An 18,408-nucleotide genomic window follows, 5' to 3' on the forward strand; every position below is an offset into this window, starting at 1 on the left:
TCCAGTGTGCACCATTGTGTATGCCCCCTGTGTGTGCCCCGTGTGTACCCTTGCATATACGTCTTGTATGCACCATTGTGTATGCCCCCTGTGTGTGCTCCGTGTGTACCCTTGCATATACGTCTTGTATGCACCATTGTGTATGCCCCCTGTGTGTGCCCCGTGTGTACCCTTGCATATACGTCTTATATGCACCATTGTGTATGCCCCCTGTGTGTGCTCCGTGTGTACCCTTGCATATACGTCTTGTATGCACCATTGTGTATGCCCCCTGTGTGTGCCCCGTGTACCCTTGCATATACGTCTTATATGCCCCCTGTGTACCCTTGCATATACGTCTTATATGCACCATTGTGTATGCCCCCTGTGTGTGCCGTGTGTACCCTTGCATATACGTCTTATATGCACCATTTTGTATGCCCCCTGTGTGTGCCCTGTGTGTACTCTTGCATATACGTCTTATATGCACCATTGTGTATACCCCCTGTGTGTGCTCCGTGTGTACCCTTGCATATACGTCCAGTGTGCACCATTTTGTATGCCCCTTGTGTGTGCCCCGTGTGTACCCTTGCATATACGTTCAGTGTGCACCATTGTGTATGCCCCCTGTGTGTGCCCTGTGTGTACCCTTGCTTATACGTCTTGTATGCACCATTGTGTATGCCACCTGTGTGTTCTCCGTGTGTACCCTTGCATATACGTCTTGTATGCACCATTGTGTATGCCCCCTGTGTGTGCCCCGTGTGTACCCTTGCATATACGTCTTGTATGCCCCCTGTGTGTGCCCCGTGAGTACCCTTGCATATGTCTTGTATGCCCCCTGTGTGTGCCCCGTGTGTACCCTTGCATATACGTTCAGTGTGCACCATTGTGTATGCCACCTGTGTGTGCTCCGTGTGTACCCTTGCATATACGTCTTGTATGCACCATTGTGTATGCCCCCTGTGTGTGCCCCGTGTGTACCCTTGCATATACGTCTTGTATGCACCATTGTGTATGCCCCCTGTGTGTGCCCCGTGTGTACCCTTGCATATACGTCTTGTATGCACCATTGTGTATGCCCCCTGTGTGTGCCCTTGCATATACGTCTTGTATGCACCATTGTGTATGCCACCTGTGTGTGCCGCGTGTGTACCCTTGCATATACGTCTTGTATGCACCATTGTGTATGTCACCTGTGTGTGCCGCGTGTGTACCCGTGTATATACGTCCAGTGTGCACCATTGTGTATGCCCCCTGTGTACCCTTGCATATACCTCCTGTGTGCACCATTGTGTATGACCCCTGTGTGTGCCCCGTATGTACCCGTGCATATACGTACAGTGTGCACCATTGTGTATGCCCCCTGTGTGTGCCTCGTGTATACCCTTGCATGTACACACACTCAAAAAACTATCATTACACATTCAGCACGATACAAACTAACACCAAGGACGAAGCCAGTGAGAACAGGCTACTCATGTTGGTATCACTGCGTGTTGGGTGTGGGTTCACTTGCCTGAACCAAATGAAGGGACTCGTAAATGAAGCAGTAGAATTTAAGCTGGCACAGTTACGCTTCATGAAACACACAGGTGGAGTCTTAGTCGAAGTTAATTAATCTGTATTCTGTATAGCTATAATATTGTAGTGTTTGGGTTGATGAGATTATCCTTTAACACCTCACACACAAGTGAAGTTAAAATTTCGTCCATTTAGGAGACAATAAGATAAACACCTTACAGTGATGAGTCACTCAGGATTCGGATATCAGAGTGAATCCCATTGACTGATCACCACATACGGCTCCACTGAGCCTAGGAGGTTACGTAAAACTTAGCTAACCCTTATGATAGATTTACAGTGGATTATAAACTTGGCATCACCCAAATGATAAGATAACATTGGCAATGCATGCATTGCATGCATTGCATGCACTACTCGAGTCACGGTATTCGCTGTCTCGAAACAATCATGGAATGCACCCAATAAGATTAATTCTCTAATAATTCTCGGCGAGTCATTATATCAACATGTTAGACAAATTAACTCCTGCATACAAGCTATTTATTAAATTATTCTTCTCCAGAGACGGCTAATTTCGGCAATTCAAAACGCCCGCGCCAAATTCCTTTTTCGTCAACTTAAAAGGAGTGCAAAGTTCTTATTTTTTATTAGGCAATGAGGCAGCACAATAGAGAAGGGTAGCCCAGGAGTAGATTGAAACAACCTGTAGAAGTCCATGCAACTCTGTTTAAACTTTATCTTTCTTACCAGCGATGCTTTTAGCGTTGCAATTTAAAGTTGTGTTTTTTTCAGATGCCCACAACTTGTTCATGAAAGAAAAGACACGTTCAGTGGAAGCATTAATTCCAGGATGGCACATTATGAACTGAACTATATCTGATATGGGAGAATACTTCTACCCACCGCTGTTACGTATATCTTATGAGCATTATTGTTTAATAATTTGTGAATATAAAGGTTAAACAAGTGGCACTCAAATCACTCCGTTAATATTATGGTGATATCTGGTATCTCATTGTCTCCCTTCCTCTCTATCCCTCCCTTACAGGGTCCTGTCCTGCTCCCCCCAGCAGAGCTGAGGTGGTGGGGGTGATTGCACTCTTACCAACCCTGCCGAGATTACCGGGTTGCTCAGTGTGAAATTCGTCGGACCCCACTGTAACGATAGTTTTTTGAGTGTGTGTACCTCCTGTGTGCACCATTGTGTATGCCCCCTGTGTGTGTCCTGTGCGTACCCTTGTATATACCTCCTGTGTGCATCATTGTGTATGCCCCCTATGTATTACCTGATGTGTTCACTTGTGTGTCTGAGGGCCCAGGACACTGGTGCAGCATTGGGACACTCACCTTCCTGGCGGTGGTGAGGGTGCTGGCATCAGGAAAACACTGTTGGCACTCCTCCACCACCTGCTTTGCCTCATTGGTGCAGTGAAGCACCTTAGACACTGCCAAGCATGCCTCTTGCTCTGTTGTAGGGGTGCGCAACATCTCCTGCACGGCCAGCAGCTCCTGCTCCCTCTTCTTCGCCTCCTCCTTCTTGGCCGCCACACGAGTCATTTCCTGCTGCACGAGCTCCCTGGCACTTCTACTCTGGTCCACCAGTCCCTGGAGGCTGTCCTCCAGCTGCTGCTGCTGCTCGCCCCAGCCTGTCAGGGTGGCCTGGTACTGGTCCAGCTGGGACTGAACCTCCTGGCAGGCAGTGATGGCAGCCACAACTATGTTCTCCTGTTCCTGCAGAAAGGAACACATTTTCTTGGAGAGATGCGCCACTTCCTTCTTGCCAGCTGCTCCTGCTGCCCATTTCCTCTTCCTGGCACTGGGTGGCAGCGAGGCTGCTGCCGCCTTGTCATCTCTCTTCTGCCTGCCCTCGGGTACGGCGTGGCTGACGCGACATTCTGGACAGGTAACACGGCCCTGGTGCTTCAGCTTATTGATGCACAGTGTGCAGACTGTGTGGCCACAGGGCAGAGTGTGTGGCCACTGTACAAAGCCATCAAAGCCTGTCAGGCACACTGGACAGTCCTCGGGGTCATCGCCCTGAAACACAGAGGCAGTGTGAGGGAGAAACTGCAGCAGGAACACACTAGAGGAAGCATACAGCCACACACTGGTAACAGGCTGTCAGGCACACTGGACAGTCTTCGAGTTCTTGTTCTGAGTTCTGAGTCTGTATTCTGAGTAGGTGGACGAAGCCCCGCCCAAGAGGAGGGTCAAGACACGAGTGTCATCTTCCCTGGAGCTTATTAATTGACAGAAATCAGTGGAAAGAGGAAAAGTAAATATGTCTTCCTTATATCACATTAAAGTGGAAAATACCAGCATTAAGCTGACGGGAATCATCAATTTCTCATTTTATATCTATTTTGTAGTTTCTTTGACAAAACAAGAAACTCAAATACATAATTAGCTTGGAAAAAAGCTCACAAGGAGGTGCCTTGCCAGTGTCGTGTTTCTCCATGTCCTCCCATTCTGGCCGTCCGTTTTGTTTACAAACAAAAAGGCAGATTGCCATGAACACGGATCCGTGTACGCAGCTGGTCGGGTAAAGCCCCGTTCACACTGTGCCGACTCTGGGCCACGACAACCCAGCGACTTTTCCATTTGACAAGTTGGTTCCCACGCTCCAAGAAGGGGTGGGGGAGGTTTTATTGGGGTCTTGCCGACTGTCTGGGACATTCAGTCAACTAGTTGCCAGCATGTCGTGCTAACCCTCACGACTCCAGACTCCCGTCACAACGTCGGCGCAACAGTCGGCAACAGTCTCAAGACCTCTTTCAAGACATGCCCGACCCTTTCACATCGACACCCAAGACCTCGTGTACCCTAGAGTCGTGGGTTGTCGTGGCCCAGAGTCGTCACAGTGTGAACGGGGCTTAAGACAATTTTGTCGTTTGAAAATAGCAAGATGCAGTTTCCCGTAAATTTACTGATGAATCACTGCATGAAGACTATTTAATGGTCCTTAACTTCACTTATTACAAAACAGAGCGCTGAACTGGATTCATTGATGTTTTCCTATGAAAGAATAAAACATTGTGCCATCCTGTGCTGGAAAACACTGGGGGATAGCCATGCGTGTTCATAGCAATCCGCCTTTTTGTTTGTAAACAAAATGGATGGCAAGAAACTGGAGGACGCGGAGAAACACGACACAGGGCCTCACCAGTGAGGTTGAAACGAGACACCGCGCGGCAAGCAGACATATCTGACCCCCAAGTCACTGAAGGCAGGGTGACAGGTGACACTCAGGTGTGAAGCCTCTCTGTGGCTTCGGGGACGATACCTGCTCAGACAGGACCCCCCCCCCCCTCTCTCTCAAGTCACCTACAGACCCATCTTTCTCTCTTTCTCCTCTCGTGCTGGAAAATGTTCTCCCTCCACCTTCTCCCTGCTCCTGTTGGGTGAGACCATAACCCAATGGGCCAGGCCAATCCATCAAGTGGTTTCCTAGCAAGATCCACCATTGTTATGCACTACGCTGCCAAGGTATGAGAAACTTCTGGTGACCTCGACATCCTCACCACATGCATGGACAGCCCCAGAGGCTTCGCCTCCTCATGCAGCACTTTGAGAACCATCACCAGGACCTACAGCAAATCCGCAAATTTGCCAAAAAAAAAAAAATAAATAAATAAATAAATAAATAATGAACTATTCTGACTAAACTAAATTTAACCTAACCTGACCTAACTTGACTAAAGCTCACTTAACCTGACCAAACTAAACCTCCTAACTTGACCTAACCAATCTAAATCTAACCTAACTTGACTTGACCTAACTAAATTAAATCTAACCTAACTTGACCTTATTATACTAAATCTAACCTAACCTGACCTAACTAAACTAAATCTAACCTAACTCGACCTGTGACCCACTGCCAAGACGCGATAATCTGAAATAGTACGTCCCTAACCTTGTTCTTATCAATGCGCACAATATATTTATGAAGAACAAAAGATTCAGAGTGACAAGAACTGTCCAGCATGAGGACAACCTCGGCCCAGACCAGAGGTCTGCAACCCATAATTCAAAAAGAGCCAGCTAGTCCTGCTGGAGCCCCAGTGTAAATTGTGAATACAGTACGCTCTCGAGTTTCGCGTTATCCGAGTTTCGCGATCCTCGAGTTTAGCGCTTAGCCCTAAACTCTTACCATCACAACTTTCGCGCATTACCGCCACGAGTTTCGCGTTGCTTTGACATGTACGGGTCACGTCTACCTACCGTCGGCGTCATGCATGCTGTTTTAAAAGGCGGTGTCCAACCACTGGGGCTATGGGCAACCGCGGTTTTCCGTATGCCCAGCCGGGAGCGAGATGTTGGTTGTCGATATGAATGGCAAACGGTTGTGAGTAGAGCGTGGGTACGTGGGTACCGAACGGCAGTGGCTGAGGAGTGAGGAACAGTGGAAGATGGCCCACCAAGAGACTCGCAAAATGGACTGGCAAAGCAGCTTTGCTTACTACTTAATTATCAAGATAAGAGAACACACCGTGCTGTGGAACCACAGTCCAAAAAACTTTTTCTCAAGTCTGAAAATTGTAGATCTCCCGGTGTTGTTTTTTTCTTCTTCTTCTCCTTTTGACCTGTAATGCATGGCAGCGACGGTGAAAAGTAATAGTGAAAAATAGCAAAAGGGCATAGAAAAGCAAAATCAGGGAAAGAAAAGGACAGAAAAACACCTAAGTTCAGGGTGAAGTGTATAAGTGCGCACTGTTAAGTAACTAAGGGCCGCTTTCAGAGTCACTTTGTTTTGATCATTATCAATGGCGGCGATCGCCGCTCACCGTTGCCAGATTGTCGTACTCGGAGCATAGTATTTATCGGTTTCTGAAGCCTAACTATTGCCAAGAAACATCAGGATCTAACTCTTTTAACGATAACTATAAATGAGTTTCGTTATTGAAGCCCAGAAGACAGTTTAGGGGTAAGATGTCGGGAAATATAATCGGCTGAGTACGACAATCTGGCAACGTTGTCGCCGCTTAGTATTTCATGTGGAACTGGCCGATGGGGTAGTGGCGCCTGCAGAGGAAGCGAGAGATGTTGAGAGTGTGTGGTAAGTGCGGGGCTAGGCTAACCCTGCAGCCGCCACTGCCCGATCGGCCAGTTTCACGTGGAAATGCTATAGTGGCGATCGCCGCCATTGGTAACGATCAAAACAAACAAAATGACTGTGAAAGCGGCCCTAAGTGCATGTTGTGAAGTATAAAAGTGTGGAGGAGGACCTAAGAAATTATACAAAGCGTTACAGGTCAAAAGAAGAAGAAGAAGAAGGTCCACACTGGCCGGTGTTGCGAGAAATATCTCCCTGATGAAATTAGTCATTCTGCTGTCCACCACGAATGCGTGCTGTGGATTGTAAGGCAGCTGCCTTCAACTGCGGCTTAAAAACGACCTGTTCTCACTTCCAATTTTCTGCCTATTACCAAGGTACGTATTTTGAGATAACAATGGAGTAAAGTAAAAAAAAAACTGTGATAACAAAGGAGTAACGTAAAAAAAAAAAAAAAAAAAAAAAGTCATTATTTTCCACGGGTCGGAACCAATAAGCGCTTTTACATGGATTTCAATACCTCGAGTTTCGCGATCCTCGAGTTTAGCGCCGTACTTTCGGAATGAAGCAAGCGCGAAACTCGAGAGGGTACTGTAGTAATTACGAAACATTAATATTTCCTCCTCCATATGGAAGCTGGATAATATACTCACAGACAAGACAAGATAGTAAATTATACTAAAATAATAATAATAATAATAATAATAATAATAATAATAATAATAATAATAATAATAATAACTATAAAAGCTGCAATCATAAAATAAACAATTATATTTATGATGCCCCTCCATTAATTTCATGATATCACCAACATATTGTCAATCATTTATAGTTTGGTACCCTGATTGCATAAGTATTACATGCTTTTAAACAACATGCCAACTGTTCTTAATATATCTGGTCACCATGCTGGGTTTAAACTTCAATGTGACTTCTGCTCCTGAGCTTCTTTGGAGAGCTGCTCAATGTCTGGAGCGTATGCTCTCATTTTCTATGATAATCTGGAAGTTTTTAAGTAGATGGCAAGAACCAGGGTTAAAAAGAGTCCTCTTTTAATCCTGGCAGGAGCCACACAAGTCTCTTGAAAGAGCCGCAGGTTGCCGACCGCTGGCCCTGACAATACAGCTTCAAGGTGCATGGAGGGGGACAACCAGTGACTCGTAAGAAAAACAAATATAAGATTGGAACACGGCACATCAAAACCTATCAGAGAAGAATAGTTTGGTCGCCGCGACGGATGGATGGACTGTGCCGACAATTTGCCCCAAACCGTCACTTGTGGATGCAGTGTGCGTGGCGTGCCGGTAACCCTGGACAAGGGGCGAGGGGGGAGCAAAGAAGAGGTGCCGAACAACAAAGGGGAGGAACTACATCGATGCCAGACCAGTGACCAAATGGAACAATCTTCCCTTCAGTGTTGTAGAGAGTCCCAGTGTGAACTCTTTCAAAAATAGTTATGACGGTAAAGGTCCAGTATAACTCAGGCACCTTAATTTTGGTTTATTTTCTTCCAAACCTTCACAAAAGCCTTTCTATACATATGATACATTAGTAAACGGTGGCAGACAAACGCCACCTACCCTCTACCCCCAACAAGCTTCGGGACTTGTGGGAATGCGTTATGGACCTGGTCTCACATGTGTGGGCTAATCGCTAACCAAGCGTACCATCGCTAACCAAACGTACCATCGCTAACCACCCTAAAACAGCCCCGAGCCATGACTCAAGGTCTTCCGGGGCCCCAGCCCTTTCAGCCCGAGACCCGGATGACCTCGAGTCATGGCTCGGGGTTGTTTTAGGGTGGTTAGCAATGATACGTTTGGTTAGAGATGGTACGCTTGGTTAGCAATTAGCCCACGCATGTGAGACCAGGTTCGCCACGAGTAGTTATTATTTATTTTTTTGGAACATGCAGCCCAACCTATTTGCTGGAGTGTTTTAGGTGATTCTGATAATTTACTCACCGGAAATTACTTGTTTTCGTCTCCCCCACCCGAAAACCCCGCATTCCCACAGGTCCCCAAGCTTGTTGGGGGTAGAGGGTAGGTGGCATTTGTCCGCCACTTTTTACTAATGCATTATATATGCATACAAAGGGTTTTGTGAAGGTTTGGAAGAAAATAGACCAAAATTAAGGCACCGGAGTTATACTGGACTTTTACCGTCTTTACGGTGTCTACCATCACTAAGATAAGTGGTGACCAAATGGAACAGTTTCTCCTTCAGTGTTGCAGAGAACCCCAGTGTGAGCTCCTTCAAAAATAGGTATGAAAAACTGGAGGCAGAATCACTGAGAAGAGGCACCCCTATGAGTTATTTAGCTCCCTGGCCTCTTTACCATCACTAAGGTAAGTGGTGACCAAATGGAACAGTCTCCCCATCAGTGTTCTAGAGAGCCCCAGCGTGAACTCTTACAATTTTTTTTTTTTTTTTACAACAGAGGAGTCAGTTCAAGGGCATAAAAAATTAAACAAATGTGAAAAAAAGCCCGCTACTCACTGCTCCTTAAAAGAGTTAGAGGAGTGGCCGAAAGATAGGTCAATTTCGGGAGGAGAGGTGTCCTGATACCCTCCTCTTGAAAGAGTTCAAGTCGTAGGCAGGAGGAAATACAGATGAAGGAAGATTGTTCCAGAATTTACCAGCGTGAGGGATGAAAGAGACTCTTGAGAAAGAAATTCTTGCGTAAGAGATTTGGACAGTAAAGGGATGAGCTTGAGTAGAAAGTCGTGTGTGACGAGGCCGAGGGAGGGGGGGAGGCATGCAGTTAGCAAGTTCAGAAGAGCAGTCAGCATGAAAATATCGATAGAAGGCAGAAAGAGGCAACATGGTGGCGCAATTTAAGAGCTAGAATACAATCTGTATGAGGAGGAGAGCTGATGAGACGAACAGCTTTAGACTCCACTCTGTCCAAGAGAGCTGTGTGAGTGGGGCCCCCCCAATACGTGAGATGCATACTCCATACGAGGGTGGACAAGGCCCCTGTAAATGGATAGCAACTGTGCGGCGGAAAAGAACTGGCAGAGACGGTACAGAAAGCCCAGCCTCGAGGAAGCTGATTTAGTAGGAGAAGAGATATGAAATTTCCAGTTGAGATTTTGAGTTAAGAATAGACCGAGGATGTTTAATGTTGAAGAAGGTGATAGCTGAGTGTTGTCAAAGAATAGGGGATAGTTGTTTGGAAGATTATGTCGAGTGGATAGGTGGAGAAACTGTGTTTTTGAGGCGTTGAAGGACACCAGGTTCTTCTTGCCCCAATCAGAAATAATAGTAAGGTCTGAGGCTAAGCGTTCTGCAGCCTCCAGCCTGAAATTTAGTTCCTGTTGGGTGGGTCTTCTATTAAAAGAAGATGAGTAATGCAGAGTAGTCATTGGCCTAAGAATGAATAGGACAGTTCGTTTTGGAAAGATCATCAGTGAACAACAGAAAGAGAGTGGGAGATAGGACAGAACCCTGCAGGACACCACTATTAATAGGTTTAGGGAAAGAACAGTGACCGTCTACCACAGCAGAAATAGAACGGTCAGAGAGGAAACTTGAGATAAAGGTACAGAGAGAAGGATAGAAACTGTAGGAGGGTAGCTTGGAAAGCAAAAATTTGTGCCAGACCCTATCAACGGCTTATGATATGTCCAGCGCAATAGCAAAGGTTTTACCGAAACGGCAAAAGATCAGACGTGGAAAGGCGCTTTTGAATCTCCCGGTTAAGGATTGATTCAAAAGCTTTAGAGAGACAAGAAAGCAAAGCTATAGGATGGTAGTTTGAGGGATTGGAACGGTCACCCTTCTTAGGCACAGACTGTATGAAGGCATACTTCCAGCAAGAAGGAAAGATAGATGTTGACAGGCAGAGGCGAAAGAGTTTGACCAGGCAGGGTGTCAGCATAGAAGCACAGTTTTTAAGGACAACAGGAGGCACTCCATCAGGTCCATAAGCTTTCTGAGGATTGAGGCCAGAGAGGGCATAGAAAACATCATTCTTAAGAATCTTAATAACAGGCATAAAGGAGTCAGAGGGGGGATGAGTAGGAGGAATATGCCCAGAATAGTCCAGACTGGAGTTTTTAGAGAAAGTTTGAGAGAAGAGTTCAGCCTTAGAGATAGATGAGACGGCGGTGCTGCCGTCAGGACTAAGGAGAGGAGGAAAAGATGAAGAAGTGAAGTTGGAGGAGATGTTTTTGGCTAGATGCCAGAAGTCACGGGAAGAATTAGAAAAAGCAAGGTTTTGGCATTTTCTACCAATGAAGGAGTTTTTGGTAAGTCGGAGAATAGATTTGGCACGATTCCGGGCAGAAATGTAAAGATCATGGTTAGCAGGAGTGCGAAGGCTCTGGTACCCTTTGTGAGCCGCCTTTCTATCTTTGACAGCACGAGAAGAAGCATGATTGAACCAAGGCTTTTTAGCATGAGGAGTAGAGAAAGTATGTGGAATGTATGCCACTATTCCAGAGACAATCACCTCTGTGATGGGCTGGACACACACAGAGGGGTCTCTATCCTGGAAGCAGTAATCATTCCACCGAGCTGAAGCAAAATGCCAGAAGCATCGCCTCTTCGGTGGGTCCAAAGGGTGTACAGAGGCTTAGTGTGTGGTTTTGAGAACATTGCTATACACAAAGCTCGTGCAGTAATAACTACCAACTAATCGATGACGTCACAGGGTTAGCGCGCGGATTTACAAAGCTTTAACATGCTCTGTGTGACGCTATATATGTTGTTAAATAACTACTGCCTCGAAGGTGTAGTAAACGCTAACAATATTATCATATTTATGTATAAATGCTTATAAATTGTGTTTTCAACTTGAAATATAACTTTGCGAGTAGAGGAAGCCCATTTCTTTATAAGGTGATGAGATATACACACTTTGAGAGGCATATGAAAAGTGTGGGCGGTATGGCAACACCCGGCCGGGGGATTGCCAGACCTCCCTCCTCCTTCATCTTCCTACCTCCTCATCCATTCATCCATCCATCTCTACATTTGTCCCTCCATGAGACCATGGACCTTTGTCGGGTGACAGCATAGCTGGGCGTTATCGCGATAAGTTATCGCGATACTTTATCGCTGATAACAAAATCGGGTTATCGGCCATCCGCTACTTATTTAAATATATATCGGTATCTTTGTTACTTTTGTAACCAAACCAGCGATAATCGCTACTTTTTTCCGCCTCAGAAAAACAAAAAACAAACGTTGTCTCCTCCCTACTGCGCATGCGTGGCCCGGGCGCCCGGTGTTGTATGAAAAAACTTCGGAGTATGAAATATCTTCGGTGAAGAGATTTCATACTTAGATCATCAACATTAAAACACTCGCTTATTTTTTTTTATGTTTGACTCAAAAATCAATATATCAAAGAGAAAAATCATTTAAGTTTGCCCCCCAAAATGATTATTCACTGCCTCAAGTTTGATATTCCATATTCATTTGTGAGAATCCCATGGTACTGAAAGCACCCGGTGTTTTGTTATTTGGTGTTTCATCATCAAAAGCTGGCGCTTTTGTTTACAAACACGTACTGGTCTCTCGTGAACTGCGCATGTTCAGACCAGTAAGCGTAGCCCTGTACAGTCTCACAAAGCTTTATAACACATTAAGAGTTGCTGGAAGGCTGAATCAGACATACAGTACCACCATCCTCGCAGTTTCTAGAACGTACACTCTGTACATATAAATACAACTCGTACAGTGTCGTTCTAGAAACAGCGAAGATGGTGGTAGTGGTAGTGTATGTCTGATTCAACCTTCCAGCAACTCTTAATTACGGTTAAAAAGCTTTGTGAGACTGTACAGCTCTACGCTTGCTGGTCTGAGCATGCGCAGTTCACGAGAGACCAGTGTTTGTAAACAAAAGCGCCAGCTTCTGACGGTGGGGACGCCAAATAACACAACACCGGTTCAGGCGTTTCTAGTATTACCGTCCATAGGTACGTGTCAACGTGTGGTTTTCAGCTGTTGTAAGTTTTCTAAAATAAAAATAATGAAAATCTGATCTCATCTACGTTTTTTATTTGAAATATCAATATAGTATCATTTTCGCCAATGGGACTTATCGCTAGCTAGTATCGGAATTGTGGATTTATATCGGTTATCGCCTATATTTGTCTCCAGTTAACGAATATCGGTTATCACCGATAAGGTTTTCCATATCAGTTATCGGTTATCGGGAATAAGGTTTTCTGTTATCGTGCCCAGCTATGGGTGACAGCCCATGAGTTGCACTGCAGATATGGCAAGACAGTCTTAACTTTTCCTTGTTCCTTCCTTCTGTCCTTGTCTGCCTCGGTATATATGTGCCACATTATTTTTAATGTGCTCTCTTCCTGCCTCAATCTCCTCCTTATCTTCTTTTTCTTCCCCTTAAGCATGTTCTTAGATAACAAGACATCAAACAGCAGTTACCTTGACGTTAATGTGCAGCAAACGACGAAATAATTAAGTCCCTAGATTATGATTTAGTACAGTTTGCCTTAAAAGGAAGAAAATGGAAAAAGAGAACGGGTTCTTTTGAAGCGGCAGCTGGAGGGGGCTCCCTACGATTGGCTGACGGTTTTGTGAACATGCTTGTGATTTGCTGCAAGGCCAATGACGTCATCAATCAATCAGCGGCCTCGTTGACTTAGCGCGCCTCTATAACTACCATCTAAGGTTTGCTTTGTGAATCTGACGCTAACGTCGGTCACTAAATCAATAGTGGGTAGTTATGTTAGTTCGTAGTTAGAATGTTTGTGAATTCCACTCTAAGAGCGATAGGACAGGATACAGAAATAAGGTTGTGATCGGATGAGCCCAACGGAGAGAGCAGTTTGACAGAGTAAGCAAAAGGGTTAGAGGTAAGGAAGAGGTCTAGTATGTTGGGCCGGTCTCCAAGACAGTCAGGAATACGTGTAGGGTGCTGAACCAACTGCTTTAGGTCATTGAGGAGAGCAAAGTTGAAGGCTTGTTCACCAGGCTGGTCAGTGAAAGAGGATGAAAGCCAAAGCTGGTGGTGAACATTGAAATCTCCCAAGATGGAGATTTCAGCAAAGGGAGAGTGGGTCAAGATGTGCTCCACTTTAGAGTTCAAGTAGTCAAAGAATTTTACATAGTAGAGTTAGGTGAGAGATAAACAGCACAGATGTATTTAGTAATAGAATGACAATGAAGTCTTAGCCAGATGGTGGAAAATTCTGAAGAGTTAAGGTCGTGGGCATGAGAGTAAGTGATGTCGTTGCGCACGTAGGCGCAACATCCAGCTTTGGATTGAAATTCAGGATAGAGATAGTAGGAGGGAACAGAGTAGAGATTGCTGTCAGCAGCCTTCAGAAACCTGTGTTTCGGTGAGGTTTAGAGGAGAGATGGTGTTCCAAAGAATGAAAATTAAAATGAAGACCGCGAATGTTGCAGAAATTGATCAGAAAGAGGTTCGAAGAGGTATCAAGACACGTCTCAAGTCGGCAGCCAGAAGGGGAGTCCTCCCTGGGGGAATTTGTGGTCCCCCAGGCCTAAACGTAACATGTTAACTGGGTGGGCGACTACCCACCTACAAAAATAGATTGCCCACCTACTAGATTAATTTCCCAAAAAAGGTAAAAAAAGAAAAAAATGGGGGGAATGACTAATTTTTTTTTTTTTTTTTTGGGGGGGGGGTTTGCGTCATTTTACTACGTCTACCTTGGCATTACGCTGCCACATGCATGAACCTCACTCGCTACACACACACACACACAAGATGGTGGACTGACACAGCTGATCTCTAGACGTGCTCCAAGTTCACATCACAGCTGCGGGGGATTAAATCCTGGACGTGAATTACTAAGGTGGGAGCTGTGCTAGGGTACAATCGTGCTGTCCCAAAGAAACAAAGACTGTTGACAGAGTACAACATCGAGAAATGAGCGAGGAGGAGGCGGGGGCGGCGGCCTTGCCGACCCCATCGGCATTGTTTACACCGCAGAGCGCAGGGGTCAGGACAAGGCAAGCAGCAAAAAGGCAAGAGCTTGAGTTTGAGGGCTTCACGGATGACATGGAGAGACCCAGAGACAGTATGTTGAGAAGGAGGCTCATAGACTTGGAGAGGCAGATGAAGGATATGAGAGATAGAATGGGGACACTGGAGAGAGGTGGATGTTCTGAAGACAGAGAAGGATGTTTAGAAGAATGCGTATAATGACCTGCACAAGCAGGTAACATTAAATGAGAAAAAGGCAGAAGACGCGGAGGTTAAAGTCAAGGAATTAATGGAAACGCATAAAGTCTGGAAGAAGGAACAAGAAAAGGGGAATGTTAGCTTTAAGAAAATTGTGGAGGAACAAGTCAAGGCTAAGGATGAAGCTATAACTGAAAAGGTGATTAAGGTGATAAAAGAAAAACCAGAAATAGTGAGGGACTCCGCTGAAAAAAAGAAGTCTGTAGTAGTGGTGGGCATTAATGAAGAGCACATGCCAGTCAGACATACAAGGGAAAAGAAAGGAAGGCAGTGGTAGGGGAGATCGAAGAAGTATTCAGGCTTGGAAAGTATGAAGGAGCCCAACAACCAGTTAAAATTAGATTTAGGTCTCAAGTGGCTGCAGATGAAGTGGTGGGAAAGTCATGGAAGTTAGCAAGAACAGAGACCTACAAAAAGGTCTGGGTAAGAAAGGACAGAAGTGTGGAGGAAAGGAACACGATAAGAGAATTGAAGAATCCTACTTCTACTTTTTTTTCTAATTATCAATGGAGAATCTTTATGAATCACTTTATGATGATATTATTGGTGTCAATCAAATGGGTGCAGATGATATTGGCACTGAGATCATAAGAGCAGTAAATGGCCATACTAACCATAACTCCCTTTCTAATTATTACAGTATTGAGGAATACAATTCACTCACCAATAATGTGTCATATCCTTGCCTCAACATCTTCCACCTCAATGTTAGATCCCTTCACAAAAATTTTGATAGTCTTTCTTCACTCTTTAAATGCTTCAATACCCCACCACACATTATTGCATTATCAGAAACTTGGTTGAAGGATTCAACCTCACATCTTTACGTCTTAGAAGGCTATGATGCTTATCACTCCAGTAGAGTTCATAGAGAACATGGGGGAGTTACTCTTTTCATTAACTCTTGACCTTCGAGCCATACCTATTCAACAATATACCCTTGTTAGTGATGACATAGAGATATGCATCATCATCATCATCATTTCATCGACGCCTGCTCCTAGGAGCTCCCACCAGGGGATGGCCACGGCAGAAGAGCTTCCAACTTTCTCTATCCAGACACTCCCTCCTTGCCCGCTCAAAGCTTCTCAAAGATCTTTCCCCCCTCTCCCTAACGTACTCTTGCACCCTATCCCTCCATTTCACTGGAGGTCGTCCTCTAGCATTCCCTCCCTCTATCTCACTCACATACACCCTTCTGGTCATCTTACTCTCCTCCATTCGCTCCATGTGGCCAAACCACTTTGAGGTCTGTCGCTTCACTTCTTCCACCACTCCACACTTCTTCCCTTCGCCCCTGTTGACACATTCCAAAATGCCCGTACACACTTTCATTACTCATTCCATCCATTCTACTCACACCACAAGCACTCCTCAAATAACTCATTTCCACTGCCTGCACTCTAGACCTCTGACTTTCATTCCAGGCCCACGTTTCACTTGCATATGTGAGGGTTGGTACTATTATTGCATTTCTCAAATCCCCCTTTACTTCCATGCTCACACTTCTGCCATTCATGATTCATGATAGAGATATGCACTTTATGTTAAAACTTTCAACTAACTTCATATTTTCTCTTATATACAGACTGCACAGTAAGCATATTGGAGTGGAAGAATTCACACATATTACATAACCTACTATCTCATGATCTTTAAAAAAAAAAAAAAAAAAAAAAAAAAAAAACTGTCCTACTTGGGGATTTTAAAAAAAACACTGTCCTACTTGGGGATTTTAACATTAATCTCCTAGAACATTCTTCCCATCAACCAACTAACCACTTTTTGAATCCTATGCAGACTTTGAATTATTTCCCGCACATTTCTCGTCCTACTAGATTTCCAGATAATCTTAACTTAGGTCAACACTCACTCCTCGACCACATTTTGGACTAACTTCACTCCACTTTCTACCTCTGGAATAATCCACTACCAATTATCTGACCACCTCCCCATATTCCTACATATTGCAGTAATCTCTGATCTTTGCACAAAGCATAAAATAGTCTATCAACACTTTAATAGACATCAACATAACCTATTTACCACTAGTTTATCTGCAATCAATTGGAATGTTACACTTAATTCTAATGACATAAATGTAAACTTCAACAATTTTATGGAAACCTCAAATGAATTATATAACAAGCACTTCCCTAAAGTAGTTAAATTTGTAACTGCCAAACGATTGTCTTACCCATGGTTAACATCAGGAATACTTAACTCGATAAAATACAAAAGTAAATTATTTAAGATGTACAAATTAGGAACTGTCAATCACAACGCTTACACATTATACCACAACCATCTTACACGATTAATAAGAGGAGCTAAATATAATTACTAAATTAGAATTTTCGGTAACTTTAGAAACAATACCAAGAAAATATGGCAAACTATCAATGAATTAGCAGGTCGACATAAACCCAAAACAATGATAACATTATTTCATAAAGATTCTACACTTACTAAGCCAGAAGAAATTGCTGAAGCTCTTAATGAACATTTCAGTGAAATTGCAGGCAGGCTTAATGATGCACTGCCTTCTGCTTCTAGAAATGCCACTGATTTCCTCCACGGAAATTACCAAAACTCAATGGTTATCCTACCAGTCACTTCTGCTGACGTGATGAATGTTATCAAGACTCTCAAACGTAAAAACTCAAATGTTAATGAAATCTCAGCCCACATATTTAAATATAATATTGAGGAAATTACTTACCCCACTGCATTGCTCTTTAATCAATCAATATCCACTGGCAAATTTCCCTCTGATTTGAAAACTGCAAATATCACGCCAGTGCACAAATCTGGCCCCAATAGTGTGCCCAACAATTACTGCCCCATTTCCGCCCTCTCTCCCTTCTCTAAAATATTTGAACTATTAATGAAAAATAAATTAGTTGCATATCTTGATAGCAAGAAAATTTTGGGTAGATGCCAGTATGGCTTTAGGTTAGGTTCTAGCACTTATGATGCCCTCAGTATGTTTTCTTCTCATCTCTATTCTTCCCTTAATATTAAACAATCAGTCTTATCCATCTTTGTTGATTTCTCAAAGGCTTTTGATACCATAAACCAAAAGATTCTACTCGACAAATTATATTTCCATGGTATAAGAGGACCTCTGCACTCCTGGTTTAAAAACTACCTAACAAACAGATCTCGGTGCACAATATATGATGGCCATAAGTCTTCCACTCGAAATATTTCTACTGGTGTCCCACAAGGGAGTGTTTTAGGGCCTGTTTTGTTCCTTATATATATGAACGACATCACTAATATCTTCACCTCTGCCAACACTATTCTCTTTGCAGATGACATGACTTTGTATTTTACTGACTAATATTGAAACATTATTCCCACAAGCTAATCAAGACATCAAGAAATTATATAATTGGTGTTTAAGCAACACTCACAATTAATACTAATAAAACCTGTTATATGTTCTTTTCAAACAAAGTAAATGTTTACTTGCCAGACCTTAAAATCAATAATAACCTTATTAGTAGATCAACTAGTTTTAAGTTTTTGGAATGAAAACCTTAATTTCAAATCCCATATAAATAATGTTTCAAATAAACTTTCAAGAAGCACTGCTATGCTTTATCGTCTAAGAGATTTTATGCCTTGCAAAGTACTAAAAACCTTGTATTAT

At 43.9% G+C, this 18,408-nt stretch overlaps 1 protein-coding gene across 6 annotated transcripts in view; it reads right to left on the reverse strand.

Annotated features, from left to right (window-relative positions):
• LOC126981695 (uncharacterized) overlaps positions 1–18,408 on the reverse strand; it is a 46,797-nt gene that overhangs the window by 15,595 nt on the left and 12,794 nt on the right. For all 6 annotated transcript variants that reach the window (XM_050833120.1, XM_050833117.1, XM_050833116.1 and 3 more), the window contains exon 2: positions 2,854–3,543. In XM_050833120.1, the coding sequence (XP_050689077.1) occupies positions 2,854–3,543 (690 nt within the window). The remainder of the gene's footprint in view (positions 1–2,853; positions 3,544–18,408) is intronic.

This window comes from Eriocheir sinensis, chromosome 49, assembly GCF_024679095.1.
Source record: "Eriocheir sinensis breed Jianghai 21 chromosome 49, ASM2467909v1, whole genome shotgun sequence".
Lineage (NCBI taxonomy): Eukaryota > Metazoa > Arthropoda > Malacostraca > Decapoda > Varunidae > Eriocheir > Eriocheir sinensis.